Source organism: Delphinus delphis, chromosome 5 (genome assembly GCF_949987515.2).
Source record: "Delphinus delphis chromosome 5, mDelDel1.2, whole genome shotgun sequence".
Taxonomy (NCBI): Eukaryota; Metazoa; Chordata; class Mammalia; order Artiodactyla; family Delphinidae; genus Delphinus; species Delphinus delphis.
The window spans coordinates 26910741-26928814 of NC_082687.1; the positions used below are offsets into that span (position 1 = coordinate 26910741).

General features: G+C 36.8%; 1 protein-coding gene across 2 annotated transcripts in view; it reads left to right on the forward strand.

Moving 5' to 3' along the window:
* TMEM184C (transmembrane protein 184C) overlaps positions 1-18074 on the forward strand; it is a 31403-nt gene that overhangs the window by 844 nt on the left and 12485 nt on the right. For both annotated transcript variants that reach the window (XM_060012121.1, XM_060012122.1), the window contains exons 2-4: positions 8155-8285; positions 8384-8420; positions 9070-9275. In XM_060012121.1, coding sequence (XP_059868104.1) covers positions 8155-8285; positions 8384-8420; positions 9070-9275 — 374 coding nt within the window. The remainder of the gene's footprint in view (positions 1-8154; positions 8286-8383; positions 8421-9069; positions 9276-18074) is intronic.

Here is an 18074-nt window from a genome sequence, read left to right on the forward strand (position 1 = left end):
TAACGATTTTTCAAACCATGCTACTCGTGAAGGTAGGACCGAGAAAATAAAATATATTAAGATAGCTGCTTCGGAGAGCACTGTTTTGCAAACATTGATCAATATCCTGAAAGTAAGGTAACTTTACTTCTGAAATCTGATCTGTTTAAATATTAAGACTTAACTAGATCTAAAGACCAGGTGTTGAATTTTATTAGCATTTAACTAGCTTCCTGAATTAAAGGATTCGAGTTGGTTTAACTTCGTTTTTACTTTAGAAATTAACTCTTAACAAAGGTGTTGAAAAAAGTCCCTTGTATATTTTTTGATGTCATATTCTTATTATGACATCAGTAAGGTACTATAAGCTGAAAGACCCCAACGTAAATATTTAACTAAGTACTTTATAAAAATTGTAATGAACTTTTAAGTTTGAAGTTCATAAAATCCAGGGAAGTATTTTTACTTAGAAACAACTATTTCACAAGAGTTATGACAAGACCATGGCTATTTTAGGCCTTTTGTGTGGGAACAATCTTTATGTAATTAAATGAAATGCATTTAATATATGTTTGTTTTCTGTATGTTCACTCAATTTTTTTTGGTTGACTTTTCTAAACTAGCATAGTCCATATAGTTATTCTTAATATTACTATAATATTACACTACATTAAGTATTTCTAGTTTGTTATAGGTTACTTCCATAATTTGTCTACCAGAATTCATATATAGACATCTTAATACAAATAGGGATTTCTTACTTTGGAGTACTTCTTACTTTGAAATATAGGAACTATTTTAAAGATTAATACAATGTATAATAACCTAATTTAAGACTTCTCTTAGTTGTTGGTGTCAATGACAAAAAATTAAGAAAGAGATGGAAAATTTTATTCAAGCCAAACTGAGGATTATAGCCCGGGAGACAGTCTCTCAGAGAGCTCTGAGGACTGTTCTGAAGAGATAAAGGGGGAAGCCAGTATATACGTGATTTTGGCAAAGGGGGTATGTGCAATGAAGCGCACATCTCGGTAGAAGGTCACAGGTCATGAGGAACAGACATCTAAGTTAATGGTTTTAGTGCTTTTCTAAGTATGGGAAGATGCAAGAATCCAGGTTCATAAAAATTTTCTCCTGAAAATATCTACGTGAAGACAAGTTTTCCCAGAGCACAGAGTGCCTCATCCTGATCTTGCCCCAACACACACCCCAAATTCCTTTCAGGGTGTATTATTCCTTTCAGGGTGTATAGCCTCAGTGGCTAGTGATTTGATTCTTGTAGAACTGGATGGTGGGCAGCAGTCTTTATTTTACAATCCCTTCCTTTTTGGTCTTAATTTCAGCCAAAGTTTGGGAGGCATTTCGACCAGTTTGTCCCATGTGGCTAGGAATGCTAATTCCCAGGTCAGGTGAGGATTTTGTTGATAGGCCACTCAATGTGCTATTACTGGACGAGGCTCTGTTAACAATAACCAAAAGCCTCTGGGCCACCTATCTTACTGTTACTGTCCAGGAAACGGTTCCCTCTTCTTGTTGATCCCTCTTCCCATATAGAAGAAGTTACACGATTACGGTTATGGATCTTATAGAACTATATATTTGGTCAGTTGTTTCAAGTGGCCTAATCATCATTAATTTTATCTGAGTCTCAGTCACACATTTGGTAATGCAAGAAACAATAATCTTGTAAAACAGGCAGAATACAAGTAATTTAGCTAGTAACATTAATAACGTCATAAGTAAGTACTAAGCTACGAACTTCGTTAGGTATGGCCCGGTATCTCCCCAGGTCGTCTGACCAGTCTGTTCTGCACCAATCGCTGTCTTTAAGGGGAATGATATATTGGCATTGCACATAAAGCTCACCAGAGATGTCTGCACTGACAAGGCTAGTGGTGGGTCACTGTGACACCTTTCAGAATTGAAAAAGGAATGTTATCTTCTAAGGAATTATGTGGCTGGTACCAGAAGGAGAAAAAGTGATCACTATGGTTGAGCAGGTATTTCTGCCATTGAGGAGGTCTGGTTAATGCATAATGCAGATGCGTGATGCATCTAGAGGGGAGGGAGGAGGCCAAAGGGCAGAGAAAAAGTTCTGTGTGTAAATATTTCTTGTCTTGCCTTAAAATGTAAATTTTTATTTCATCACTGATGTCAAGTGTACTTTTCAGTACGGGCTTTTAAGGACAATTTTAATCTGCAGTCTCGACTGCTAACATCCTGAGCCAGATTCTCATCATGTATTCCCTGGACTGTTCTGAACATACCAGCCAGAGTGTCCAGTTAAAACAGAAGTCACGTTATGTGTGTCCTCTGAAAGTTTTCCAGTCACTCCTAGTCCTGGATTAAAAGCCAGTATTCCTGACTATGGCATTGGAGCCCAACATGATCTTAGACCACCCCCACCTCACCGCCCTCTGACTCTCTGTCCTCAGTTCCTGGGTCTCCTCCACACTTGCTTTGCTCAAATGCAGGGCGGGCTCCCTCCTTAGGGCCTTTGCATGTCATAATATGCCTTTCTCCAGACGGTATTCTCATTCCTTTGTGTCCTTCAGGTTTTTACTTCAATGTCACCCAGCTACCCAGTTTAAAAATCGCAAGCTTCACTTCCTCAACTCTTCATATCCTCTTCCCTTCATATTTTTTAGGACTCACCACCATCTAACAGGATACATTTTTTATTTGTTTTCTCCTTCTTCTCAAATATCGGATACTTAATAAATGATTATTTGAGTCCCAGTGATAAATCAGGCTGGTATTCTGTATGGTTAGAGAGAGAAACATGGCACCTACTTTCATGGAACTTGGTGGTGGAGACAAACACAACCAGCAAAAACAAATCAATAAAATAAAATTATGTAAAATGCTTTGAGGAAACTAAAAAAGATCTAAAAAGCGAACAAGCAGGGCAACATTATTACACATCTTTAAAAGACAACTCTACCAGCCTATGGAAAATTAAGTGGAAGTGGAAGAAGTTAGAAAGTTCTTTAAGGTAGTTCAGAACTAGTGGGTGCCTGGGCTACGATGACTTATGGCCCAAGTCAGGATAGCAGAAACAGAGATGGAAAAATGAATTTTAAGTATCATTGGAATTGAAGAAACAGGGCTTGACACTGGATTGGATTGGGGAAGAGAGGCAGTGGGAGAAAGGGGGAAATCAAGAACCACTCTGAGTTTTATGTCTTGAACAACAAGGTAAATGGTGATGCCAGTTACCAAGATGGAAACTTGATAGGTAAGGACAGGTTTGAAAGCATTTGAGTTCTGTTTGGGACACTTAGTTCAGGGTATATGAGAGACATTCCATTCACATGGGCACATCAAATATGCTGTTGGAAATGCAAGTCTAGAGCTCAGAAATGTTTGAGCTGCAGATATAAATATGAGTTGTCAGAACAGAGATGGTGTTGAAAGCCATAAAAATGGATGAGATTATAAAGGGGAAGAAGAAGAAGAAAAAGCAGAGGATTTGGCACCAACATCTATAGGTCACAGGGAAGACTAGGAACTTTAAAAAGCAGCAGCAGCCAGTGGGGAAGTAGGATGCCAGGAGAGGGGTGTCGTGGAAGCCAGAACAGAAGGACAAAGGAGTGAACAGTCTGCTGCTGAGCCATCCATTGGAGGGTCATTTGTGATCCTCGTCATGGTTTCTATGGAGGTATCAGGTCCGAAGCTAATGGGAGTTGTTTGAAGAATAAATGTGGAGTGAATAAGTGGTATCAGAATATGAAGACAGGGACTTCCCTGGTGGCGCAGTGGTTAAGAATCCACCTGCCAATGCAGGGGTCACAGGTTCCAGCCCTGGTCCGGGAAGATCACACATGCCGCAGAGCAACTAAGCCCGTGCACCACAGCTAGTGAACCCACGTGCCACAACTCCTAAAGCCCACGCACTTAGAGCCCGTGCTCTGCAACAAGAGAAGCGGCCGCAATGAGAAGCCCGCGCACTGCAACAAAGAGTAGCCCCCGCTCGCCACAACTAGAGAAAGCCTGCGCGCAGCAACGGAGACCCAATGCAGCCAAAAATTAATTAATTAATTAATTAAAAAATATGAAGACAAGTTTTTGTTCATTTTGTTTGTTTTGAGTATTTTTTGACTCAGGAGAATGAGTGGCACAGTAGATAGAAGTGTGGGTTAAGGGAGGGTCCCCCACCCCCACCCCACCCAACCATTGTGTTTTGTTGTTAAGGTGTTAGAGACACTAACCACAGCATGCCCCTAAGATAAGGCATAATTTTCTTTAATATTCTTAAAAATCCTGAAGCATAGGAATTATCCCCGTTTTACAGATGTGAAAACTGAGACGGATAAGTGGCTAAAGTGACACTATGCTAAGTACTTAATATACAATCATTCTCATTCACTGGATGAGTTTATGTCTCTAAAATGCATAACACTGTGCCCAGCACATAACAGGTGCTCAATAAGCCTGAATTATCACTATTGTTTTTAAAATATCATCACTATTGTTGCAGTGGGGCAACAGTTCTGTTCTCGTGGGATAGCATTTTCAGGTAGCATTTTCATTGGGATTAGCTTCACAGCTGAACACCTAAAGCAAAGTTATAATGCATCTGATTGATCACTAGAAAAAGTAATTGACATGTTTAGGGACAGTTTCGTGTGAAAAATACTTGTCTTTTAAACATCAGAATCACAATGCTCACCCTGTGAGAAGTCAGTGGGAACTAAGGTTGTAGAAAACTGGAGGTTCGGCTAGCCCATCCCACGTCCATGGGGCATATACTCATGACTGGAGTGGCCAGGTGACCATCTGCACTACTTAAACCATCTCTCTCATTCTCTTACTTGGTTGGGCATGTATAAGTGAGGTCATGTAAGTTAAATGCACACGTCAGGGACTTCCCTGGTGGTCCAGTGGTTAAGACTTTACCTTCCAATGCAGGGGGTGCAGGTTCGATCCCTGGTCGGGGAGCTAAGATCCCACAGGCCTTGGGGTCAAGAAAACAAAACATAAAACAGAAGCAATATTGTAACAAACTCAATAAAGACTTTAAAAATGGTCCGCATCAAAAAAATCTTTAAAAAAATAAAATAAAAAATAAATGCACACATGATGTCACGTTGCTCTGCATTCGTTTCACCCTGCCCTGCTGGTCCTATGTTCCAAGTAGCTACTCTGTGGAAGTGCTCCCTTCTTGCCCTCAGGACAAGTGGGCCCAGAAAGCACTCTCCTGTTTCTCTTTAACTCTCTGCTCTGAAAGCCTTTGGCTGAGTGAGTTAACTCACTCCTGGAAGCTGGTCTTTAATGGTCTTTTTCTTTCCTCTCTGCTTTCTTCAAGTTACCTTAGGAAAAAAAAATCTACACTACTTATCTCTTCCTTGTTTTGTGAGCCCAAAAAACCCTACTTATGGCTGATAAGTTTAACATTAATCATATCCTTCTATCAGTGTGTCTCAAATGTGAATAATTTATTTAGAGATAAATGTAAATTAAAATAAATGTAATAATCATATAAATAATTTCTACAGATACCTAGAGTTGACCTATTATATATAATGTCACCTAGATATGTACACACATAAAATAGGTTCAGTTCTTATACACACAGCTTTTTAAATAGCTTAAAAGTCAAAACAGTTATAAGACCAGTGATTCAAATTAGTGGCATTAATGTGGACAGGTGATGTTTTTCTGAAACCGATTCATCACTTGCAATGTAAAACTGGTACTAACTCTATGATGCAAGATTTTTAAAATTTGGAATCACTATAGTGAAATGACTCAATTCTCCGGTCACTTTTTTGTTTGTTTGTTTTGGTTTGGTTTCTTTAACGTCTTTATTGGAGTATAATTGCTTTACAATGGTGTTAGTTTCTGCTTTATAACAAAGTGAATCAGTTATACGTATACATATATCCCCATATCTCTTCCCTCTTGCGTCTCCCTCCCTCCCACCCTCCCTATCCCACCCTTCTAGGTGGTCACAAAGCACCGAGCTGATCTCCCTGTGCTATGCAGCTGCTTCCCACTCGCTATCTATTTTACATTTGGTAGTGTATATATGTCCATGCCACTCTCTCACTTTGTCCCAGCTTACCCTTCCGCCTCCCCATGTCCTCAAGTCCATTCTCTAGTAGGTCTGCATCTTTATTCCTGTCTTGCCCCTAGGTTCTTCATGACCATTTTTATTTATTTATTTATTTTTTTAGATTCCATATATATGTGTATATGTGTTAGCATACAGTATTTGTTTTTCTCTTGCTGACTTACTTCACTCTGCATGACAGACTCTAGGTCCAACCACCTCATTACAAATAACTCAATTTTATTTCTTTTTATGGCTGAGTAATATTCCATTGTATATATGTGCCACATCTTCTTTATCCAGTCACTTGTTTTATGATCATTTGAAAAAGAACTTTCTTCCTTATAGCACACGGAGGACACTTGACCATCATTAGTCATGAGCACATAATTTTTCTCTCAACTCTACCACCAAGTTCTACCTTTTGGCACTAAGGCAATCATAAAAACAAATGTGGGCATTAAAAGTACTTGGCACTACTGTTCTTAATGATCACCTTATAATGAAGATCTAGAATATATTATTATTAAGTCATCATTAAAATGACTACTGAACTTTAAATGAAACTGAGCCAAGGAAAAATGTCTGGAAAATTATTGTTCAGACATTCTTTTCAGAATCTTCACCTCTGTGTATTTGCTTTTGACTTACTGCTTTGATTAATCTCCAGCATTCAGCAAGACTTTTATTTGCTTTTCAAGTTTTCCATACAGTTGAATATAGAAATTCATTGTTGTAAAAATACGTTTGTTCTCTATACATTTGTTTTCTACTTCTTTAATCTTTGACCCTTTATGAAAAAAAATCTTGTTTAAAACAGCAAAAACTACAAGTTGTGGACTTAAGTTCCTTTTCCATTAACTGTTCAAACTCCTCAAGTACTAAAAATAAATGCCCACCTTTTTTGCTTTAAAAAGTTAGCATTTGCTTTTTTTTTTTTTAATTAAAAGGATTCACATTCTTCAAGGCAGGAGTACAAGTTAGCATAAAATTCATTCCCGAGGGCTCCTCAGATAGAACGGAGTTTCAGCTAAATTTGTTTTTACCAGAAAGCGAGTGGATTACTTCAACTCTATGTTAGGATGAGGTAATTCAAAGTATATTTTTAGAAATTAAAATGTTGATCAGATATTGACCTAAGAAAGAAATTAGGGACTTCCCTGGTGACGCAGTGGTTAAGAATCTGCCTGCCAATGCAGGGGACACGGGTTCGAGCCCTGGTCCGGGAAGATCCCACATGCTGCAGAGCAACTAAGCCCGTGTGCCACAACTACTGAGCCTGCGCTCTAGAGCCTGTGAGCCACAACTACCGAGCCAGCGCACGACATCTGAAGCCCATGTGCCTGGAGCCCGTGCTCCACAACAAGAGAAGCCACTGCAATGAGAAGCCCATGCACCACAACGAAGAGTAGCCCTCGCTCTCGGCAACTAGAGAAAGCCTGCACGCAGCAACGAAGACCCAACTCAGCCAAAAAAAAAAAAAAAAAGAAAGATCTTTTGAAAATGTAGTGTCCTGAGTTGATAATGTTGTATATAAGAGGGGCAGCCTCTATTAGCACGGGTCCCTTGGACAGGAGTTGGTGGCAGTGCTTAGCAAATGGGAGGGTCAAAAGACATGATGCATGTAAAGAACTCAGCAAAGTTATCAGGCAAATAGTCAGCAATCAGTAACTGTTTTACTAACATGTTGGGTAACAGTAAAATTTGCAGAAAACATTGATTTGCAGATTTTTATCCAGACATAAAAGCAGAGGAATAAACCAGAAGAAGATTTTTAGATTTGACTTGCAGAAAATTTTAAAACTTTTGTACATCCTCAATCATAATAATCAAATATAAAGGCAAATAACAAGTTAGGGGGAAATGACATGATGTTAATATTCTTAATGCATACAGTGCTGTTACAAAAGGCCACATGAGGAAAAATCCACCCCCTCCTTCCACAAAAGCATAAATGGGCTGTTTATTGAAGAAGTAATAAAAATAGCCACTAGTCATTTGGAAAATATTGAGCCTCGATAATAATCAAATAAATAAAAAGTTTTAAATACAAATATTTTATTTAGCTCTTTATTTTTAATATCAGAGAACTTATACTAACATATTCTTTGCTGATTAAGGTTGGAATACACACCAAGGCTTGGTTTATTGCTGGAATCTTTTTGCTGTTGACTATACCTATCTCGCTTTGGGTGATATTGCAGCATTTAGTGCATTACACACAACCTGAACTACAGAAACCAATAATAAGGTAAATCTTTATATGTTTTGATTCTACTAGTGTTGTGTTGGCTTATCTCATAAATATGATGTAAACTGTTTTAAATTTATGTTTTGCTTTCCAAATAGGATTCTTTGGATGGTACCCATATACAGTTTAGATAGTGTAAGTATGCTTCATTTTATCTCATTAACTAAGAACTTGTTTGATGATGCTAACTGTAATTAAGGTAATAAAAGGAATATTATTTGGCAATAAGGAGTTAGGTTAATAAGTGAAAAGGTTCACTTGTTTTTAATATTAATAGAGAAGATAAAGTATAATCATAGAAAAGGCAGATGTTTTAAAATTTAAGATTAGTAGCTCTTAGTCCTTTAAAGAATGTAATACTTAAATTACATTATCATCCTTTTTATTTATTATAATATTTATTTGGACCAAAACAGAAATCTTCCCCAGTGGATTCTAGTACATGCAGTTGTTACAGATAACTGCTTTAATTTGATTAAATATAAAGAAAATATCTTTAACATCATTTTCTGTGATTGTGTCAAGAAGTTTCAGATTATATTTAAGAACTCAAGTACATAATTTAACTTCTCTCTTCATATTCATTATTTACCCCCAACACAAATGTTTTTGTTTACCAATATCCAAGGTGTTTATTGCTTTTAAAATTTCATTTTACAGATTGGTAGCCCTCGTAATGATAAAATTTAGAAAGTTTGATCTAATTATGTGAGTACCATGAATTGGAGTGGTAATTCATTTTATCGTAGTTGCAACTGTTTTTAACATCTGTGCTTCTTCATAGTGGATAGCATTGAAATATCCCAGCATTGCAATATATGTGGATACCTGCAGAGAATGTTATGAAGCTTATGTCATTTACAACTTTATGGGATTCCTTACCAATTACCTAACTAACCGGTATCCAAATCTGGTATTAATCCTTGAAGCCAAAGATCAGCAGAAACATTTCCCTCCTTTGTGTTGCTGTCCACCATGGACTATGGGAGAGTAAGTATGTTTGGTTTTAATTCTTTTATGTTGGGTTTTATTTAAGCGGGTTTAACTATCATTTCTCTGCAAAGTAGTGTGTTAAGTACTATATGCAGGACGAAAAGTATAAGACAGAGTCCGTACCCTCATGTAGTTCATAGTCAAGTGTGAAGACTAAGAAAACACATTTTTATAACCCACACATATAAGATAGTTTCTTTTACATTATTCACCCTAAATAGAAAATTAAAATGTTGTGGGGAAAAAAACCTTAGAAATCATTTAATCAACATCCTCTTACAGTTGGGAACCAGGGTCTGCAGAGATTAACTTATTCAAGTCACACAGTGAATTAATGGCAAAATCAGGTCTAAAACTCAAGGAGAAGATAGTCTAGGTGGGGAAACAGCATTTGATATGAAATTAGAGCAACAAATAGCAATGTTTATTCTAGTAATATGTAAGTTGGCCTTATTGTACATTCATGTAGGACAGTAAAGGAAAATAAAGCCTAAAAGGTTAAGTTGAAACTAAGATTGCATTTACTCTATGAATTTATTTTTCGGCAGGAAACATTTGAAGCCAGAATTTTAGAAAGATTAATTTTACAATACTATACAGGATGCGTTAGGGGGAGAAGAGTCCAGAAGGGGAAATAAATTAGGAGGTTATTATAGTAGTTCGTTTGTGAGATAAGCTAAAGAGGAGTGTGAAATTGGAATAGAAAGGGAGACAATAAGAGAATGCAACTGGAGAATCAACAGGACTTGATCACCGATAGAAGGGAATGTAGGTGGAAGTTGCAAGCCAGTGTAACCGGGATGACTTGGAGGAATCAGTGTAGATATATGGCCTAGGTTAGCTCCATTGCCTTCCACGCAGTACGGAACCATTTCTACAACATCAGCACTAAATGGAGCACCTAGTATGTGCTAGTATATAGATATAATACATATAACAGATGTGGAACTTAATGGCACTTACAGCTTGGTTAGGAATTAAATTAGGACACAAATATATAGTTACTTATTTCAGGAAATGCTATGAAGGAAAAAGAACAGGAGTCTATGAAAGAGGGTAGTAAGGAAAAAGTAACGTAGGTTGAGGATCAGGGGAGAGATATTGTGCTCAACTCCAAATAAAACAAGAACAAATAGGGATTTATAGCCAAAGAGATTGGGGTGGTCACTGGATGGAAAATTACTAAGGAGACATCAAGGGTAGGGGGATTCTCTCTAAACTGGCCTGATAAGAATCTTACTAAAGGCAGGCCAAGTAAACATCAAGGGTGAGGGAAGAGGAGCTTGATCGCATTTCCAGGGTAATCAGAAACTGGGGGTGGGGTGTGCTGGTGATGGGTGTCTTAGCAGGATTTTTTGCTCAGACTGACTTCACAGGCCAAGGACAGGGCCTAAGGATGATGCCTAGTTGAAAAGAAGGCTCAGAGGAGCCCTGTCTAAAGTTTGATCAAGGAGAGAGATTGTCAAGTGAGAAGCCATTATAGGATGTTAAGCAGAGGTCTGGTTTCCAAGATTACTTGTACTCTTTGTAGACTGAACTGGACGTGGGCATAGATGCAAGAGATTGCAGTGGTCCAGTTAATATGATGATGATGATGGTGGTGGTGGTGGCAGTGGCAGCTTGGCTTCAAGCAGGACTCTCCTATTAACACAGAACCTGAGATGAGGCTCTAGCTGCCTCTTCAGGCTGGCTCATCACAGCAGGTGGTCAACCCCAGAGCTTTTTCAAATGATGCTATAGGTCAGAATTTCCCTTTTCTGTGCTTGTGCAATTGATTTATTCCTAACTACACAAGCAATTACATTTATTCTTGTTAAGACTCTGTGTTGGTTTCATTTTTTTCCCTGAGACGCTTAGGTTCTGACAGCTGCTACCTGAATAATATCAGCAGTGCATCCATAACTGTAACCCAGGTTTTCTTTCCTTTGAAGACATTAAGCATTTACCAAATCCATGCCGTTTGGGGGTATGGTTTTAGTAATATAAAACTTCTCATTCTCTCGTATATAAGTACATTTTAGGTTACCAGTCTCCTTCTATTAGATAACTGGTGTTATATATATGATCATGACTCAGAATATTGCTGTTGAGGATAATACAGTATAATGCTTTGGTTTTAAGATGCAAATGCCACGGCAAGTTTCTAGTCCTTAGATGTTAAAATTAAGTCTGCTTTTTGTACTCTGATTTCTGTGACATAAGCAGTGAGCACAATGAGTTTTCTTTTAATGAATTTTAGATTTTATGTATGTTAGTTTGTGAGAGGAGGGGAACATTTTACCCAGTAATTTAATACTGTTATGAAACAAATGTTTTCATGAAACAGTACTAACTCTTACTATGTATTCCCTTCCTCCCTCTTGTTTCTAAAATTTGGGTCACAGCCTACTGAATTACATTTGACACAATTTGAAAAAATTTGCCCTAGGGTATGTACCTTGGAGTGGATATGCTAGGTCTTTAGGTTTTGTGCAACTTTGTGATAAATTGATTGCTGAAGTGGCAGTACCAAATTATTCTCCCATTAACAGTAGAAAAGATTTCTAATTGAACCACAGCCTCACCTATACTTAGAATTACCAGGGCTTCTTTATGTTTGCCTGTTAAGAGGGTGTAAAGGATTTCCCTGATTAGTAGTGAGGTTGAGCAACTTTTCATGTGTTTATTAGCCACTTGTGTTTCCTTTCTGAGGAATGATTGTTTCTGTTTCTCATTTTTTAATGGGTTGTCTGTACAGGATCTTGATATGTTTAGATACTAATTCTTTATTTAATGCATGTTAAAAATATCTTTTTCTAGTTTTTGGCCTGCTTTGGCACTTTTACTGTATCTTTTGATAAATGAAAGTTGTGAATTTTTATATTGTTGAATTTATCAATCTTATTTTATAGTAAGTACTTAGCGTCTTGTTCAAAAAATTCTTCCTGACCCCAGGATTATAAAACCATTCTCCTCTGCTTTTCTTCTAAACATTTCATATTTTTTCCATTAAAGCTTATAACAGGGACTTCCCTGATGATCCAGTGGCTAAGACTCCGCGCTTCCACTGCAGGGGGTGCGGGTTCGATCCCTGGTTGGGGAACTAAGATCCCGCGTGCCATGCAACACGGCCAAAAAAAAAAAAAAAAGACTTATAAACACATATTGATTTTTTTTTCATATGTTGTGTGAGGTAGGAATGCAGTTTCATTTTATTCCATTGCCTTCCTGACCTAGCACCATTCTGTCTCCTACCTCACTGGTCTATGTAGCCATCTCTGCTGTATATAAAGGTTCCATATATGTGGGTCTATTTGTGATCTTCGTTTTTTCTGTTTTATTGGTTAACTTCTCTATCCCCGGACCAATTCCATACATTAACTACTGTAGTTTATTAATAAGCCTTAAAATAGAAGGGCAGGTGCCCCACCCCTGTTATCTTGGCTATTCTTGGGTCAATGCTCTTATAAATTTTAGAATCAGCTCGTCAGGTTGTTTGAAAAGCCCTATTGGAGTTTTTGTTTGTTTGTTTTTTTGCGGTACGCGGGCCTCTCACTGCTGTGGCCTCTCCCATTGTGGAACACAGGCTCTGGACGCGCAGGCTCAGCGGCCATGGCTCATGGGCCCAGCCACTCAGCGGCATGTGGGATCCTCCCGGACCGGGGCACAAACCCATGTCCCCTGCATCGGCAGGCAGACTCTCAACCACTGCGCCACCAGGGAAGCCCCTGGAGTTTTTTGATTGGAAGTGAATTCAATCTTCAGTTTATTGACATTTTTATGGTTTTGAGTCTTCTTATCTATGAATATTGTCTACTCTCACTTATTTAGCTCTGCATTTATCTTTTGATTAAGTATAGTTTTCTCATAAACGTCTTGTGAATCTTTTGTTGACCTTATTAACATCTTATATTTTATTGCTATTATAAATGACATCTTTTTAAAAGATTAGTTTAATTGCTGCCAGTGTGTAAAAAGGCAGTTGATTTTTGCATATTGAGCCTATATGCAAAAGTCTTGTTAAGTCTTCTTATTCTGTAGATGTTAATAAGTTCTCTGTAGCCAGTCATCTTCAAAAGAAGGATTTGTTTGCTTTCTCGTCTTTATACCACACATTTCTCTTCCTTCTCACTGTGCTGATGAGTACCTCTAGACTTTCTTGTATCATTCCTGGTTTTAAAGGGAATTCTTATAAAATTTCACATTTGGATTTAATGTTTCTAAAGGTGTTTTGTAGGCATCCTTTATTAGGTTAAAAAGCTCCTTTTTACCCCTAGTTTGTTAAGAGTTCTTAATCATGAATAAGTATTGAATTTCATCAAATGCTTTTTCTATACCTATTGAGACAATCATAATTTTTTGCTTTTAACCTGTTAATATAGTGAATTAGATTAATGGCTTTTCTAATGTTAAAATCCCCTTGCTTTTAGAAGATAAATTTTAAGTGGTTATGATGTATCATCAGCTTTTCTACATCATAAGCTTTATAGAATTTTTACAACTTTGTTCATGAGAAAGATTGGGTTATGATTTTCCTTTCTTATACTGGCCCTGTCTGGTTTTCACATCCAAGTTTTACTGCCTGAATAGGAGTTATTGCATTTTATTTATATATCACAGAAAGAGATTATATACTATACCTTGAAAGATTAGTTCTGGACTGTTCTTTGTGGGAGGACAATTATAGAACTGTTTAGGCTTCCCGTTGTTTCTGGAAAAAATTTTTTTTTAACTATAGCATTTAGGAATTAAGCAGAATAGACAAAGTTTAAAAATGTATAGTTAGGGGATTTCCCTGGTGGCACAGTGGTTAAGAATCCGCCTGCCAATGCAGGGGACATGGGTTCAATCCCTAGTCCGGGCAGATCCCACATGCCGCAGAGCAGCTAAGCTCGTGCGCCACAACTACTGAGCTTGAGCTCTAGAGCCCATGCACCACAACTATTGAGCCCACGCACCACAACTACTGAAGCCCACGCACTCTAAGGCCCGCATGCTGTAACTACTGAGATTGTGTGCTGGAACTACTGAAGCCTGTGTGCCTAGAGCCCATGCTCTGCAACAAGAGAAGCCACCACAATGAGAAACCCGCCTACTACAATGAAGAGTAGCCCCTGCTCATTGAAACTAGAGAAAGCCCGTGCACAGCAACAAAGACCCAACACAGCCAAAAAAATGTATAGGTAGGGACTTCCCTGGTGGTCCATTGATTATGACTCCATGCTTCCACTGCGGGACGCAGGTTCGATCCCTGGTCGGGGAACTAAGATCCCACGTGCCACATGGCACAGCCAAAAAATAAAAAATAAAAATAAAATGTATAAGCATATATTAGTTTATATCTTAATCTCTTTTGAATCTGTCATTATGACTTCTTTTCCCTTTCTAATGTTACTAGTATCTCTATTTTTTCCTTGAACAGTCTTGCTGGAAGTTTGCCTATTTTTAACTAGTCTTTTTAAGAACTGACTCTTGGTTTTGTTGATTATCTGTATGTTTGTTTTCTACTTCATTAATTTATACTCTATTTTTACTTCATTTCTCCCATTTCCTTTGGTTTACACTGTTCTTATTCTAACATGAGTCTTAGCTCATTAATTTCTAGCCTTTCTTTTTTAATACTGCATTTAAAACTATATAATTCCGTTCATGTTCTGCATTCACTGAATCCGTTTTTGTTGGGGTATAATTGACATGCAACATTATATTAGTTTTAGTTGTCCAACATAACTATTCAATATTTGTATATACAATAAATGAAATGACTACCACAATTAAGTCTGTTTAACATCTATCGCCCCATGAATCCGTTTTCATATTTAACATTTTCATCATCATCCAGTTTAAGGTTTTTAAATTTCTGTTTGGATTTTTTCTTCACCCAAGTTATTTTGAAGTATTTTAAAACTTCCAAATATGAGGATTTTTTTTTTCATTTTATTTATTTGCATTGTAGTCAGAGAATGTATGAGACAGTCTCTGAACTTGGTTAAGATTTGTTTCATGCCCTCTGGTACATGATCAGTTTTTATAATGGTTCTCGGTGCGCTTGAAGAGAATGTGTATGCTGTATTAGTGAGTGGCTGTGTAGTGTTTATCTCCATGAGGTCAATCTTATTTTATTATGTTATTCAGTTTGTCTACATTTCTGTTGATTTTGGCTACTTGTTCTATCAGTTACTGAAAGAGACGTTGAAATTCTGCCACTGATAATTTGTCAATTTCTTTGTGTACTTATGTCAGTTTTTGCTTTATGTTTAGATAGTTTCTATTCCAAAAAATCTTTTTTGTCTTAAAGTTACTTTGTCTGATGTTAACAGGTATCCTATCTTTCCTTTGTTTAGTATTTGCCTGGCTTACCTTTCACTATCTTTCACTTTCATCTTTTCTGTGTCCTTATGAGGTGTATAACTTTTTTTTTCAAGTTTAGTGTTTTCTTTAATTCTAATCTGATGATACATCACTTATACAAGGTATGCTATTTATATTTTTGTGATTATTGATATGTTCATTTATAATTTTGGGGACTTTTTGTTCTGTCTCACTTTTTCTAGTTTCCTTTTTTCATTGATTACACTTTTAAAATAAACTTTTATTTTGGAATAATTTTAAATTTACAGAAAAGTTGCAAAGACAAGACAGAGATTTGCTATTACCCTTTATCCAGCTTCCCCTAATATTAACATCTTTTGTAATCCTGGTACATTTGTCAAAAGTAAGAAATAACATTGGTACAATACTATTAACTGCAGACTATTCAGATTTCCTGTTTTTCCACTAATGTCCTTTTTCTGTTCCAGGATCCAATCCAGGAATCCAGATTGCATTTAGTCTCTTTTTAAAAATATAAACTTTCATTTAATACTTTGAAAAAGCTATAAGAAGTTTGAGAAGGTCCTTCTAATTATTTAATAAATAATTTTAAAGTTTTTCAATCATTTCTGGGATACAAACAAATTTAATAAATGTAATAGACAAATCTATTTTATACCACCCACATTGAACAAAAGTTAATACATTACAGGTCCGTGATTCCATATTTGCAATTGTTAAAAAATGTATATATATGTACATAAAGCCTTGAACACCAAAAGTTTTTTCATAGCTTATCTAGTGATAAAACTTTATTTATAATCTTTGACTATTTGTAGTTTTAATGTGACTATCTTACTGTTTATGGAGTACACTGCAGCTGTATCAATGTTGGGTTACAGGTGCTACTCCAAATCTCACTGATAGTTGATTACATTATTTTGTTGCTGTTTTTCTTATTCCATTTTTTTTTCCCTCACTACTAGTTTGGAAGTTATAGTTTCTATTTCTAGTCTTATTGTGATTATATAAAGCCCTATTTTAATCTTAAAAATTAGATATCAATTTTTGGATAGAATTTTTTTTTTTTTTGGTAATTCTTTTATAGATTGCACTGTAGTGCATCAATTTATTTGTTCCTTACTCCTCTTGCATCTCAGATCTTCTGACTGGGATCATTTCCTTCTTTCTAAAGTATGGCCCTTGAAAGTTCATTTAGTGTCAGTGTATCAGTGGCAACTTTTCTCAGATATACTTAACCAAAAATATCTTTATTTTGCCCTCATTCTTGAAAGATAGTTTTGCTAGATATAATCCTTTGTTGACAGGAATTTTCTCCAAACATTTTGAAGATTTTGTTCCACCTAATTCTGGCTTCAATTGTTACTGTTAAGCCTCTACTGTTAATCCAGTTGTCATTCCATTATAGGTGACCTATCTCCAACTGCATTTTTTTTGGAAGTTTTAAATCTTATTTATGTTTTTATACAGCAGGTTCTTATTAGTTATCCATTTTATACATATTAGTGTATATATGTCAATCCCATTATCCCAATTCATCATACAACCACCCCCCACCGGCCACTTTCCCCTCTTGGTATCCATACGTTGTTCTCTATGTCTCTGTCTCTATTTCTGCTCTGCAAACTGGTTCATCTGTACCATTTTTCTAGGTTCCACATATATGCGTTAATATACAATATTTGTTTTTCTCTTTCTGACTTACCTCACTCTGTATGACAGTCTCTACATCCATCCACGTCTCTACAAATGACCCAGTTTCGTTCCTTTTTATGGCTGAGTAATATTCCACTGTATATATGTATCACATCTTCTTTATCCATTCATCTATCGATGGGCATTTAGGTTACTTCCATGTCCCAGCTATTGTAAACAGTGCTGCAGTGAACATTGGGGTGCATGTGTCTTTTTGAATTATGGTTTTCTCAGGATATCTGCCCAGTAGTGGGATTGCTGGGTCATATGGTAATTCTATTTTTAGTTTTTTAAGGAACCTCCACACTGTTCTCCATAGTGGCTGTATCAATTTACATTCCCACCAACAGTGCAAGAGGGTTCCCTTTTCTCCACATCCTCTCCAGCATTTGTTGTTTGTAGATTTTCTGATGATGCCCATTCAAACTGGTGTGAGGTACTACCTCATTGTAGTTTTGATTTGCATTTCTCTAATAATTAGTGATGTTGAGCAGCTTTTCATATGCCTCTTGGCCATCTGTATGTCTGCTTCGGAGAAATGTCTGCTTAGGTCTTCTGCCCATTTTTTGATTGGGTTGTTTGTTTTTTTAATATTAAGCTGCATGAGCTGTTTATATATTTTGGAGATTAATCCTTTGTCCATTGATTCATTTGCAAATATTTTCTCCCATTCTGTGGGTTGTCTTTTCATCTTGTTTATGGTTTCCTTTGCTGTGCAAAAGCTTTTAAGTTTCATTAGGTCCTATTTGTTTATTTTTGTTTTTATTTCCATTACTCTAGGAGGTGGGA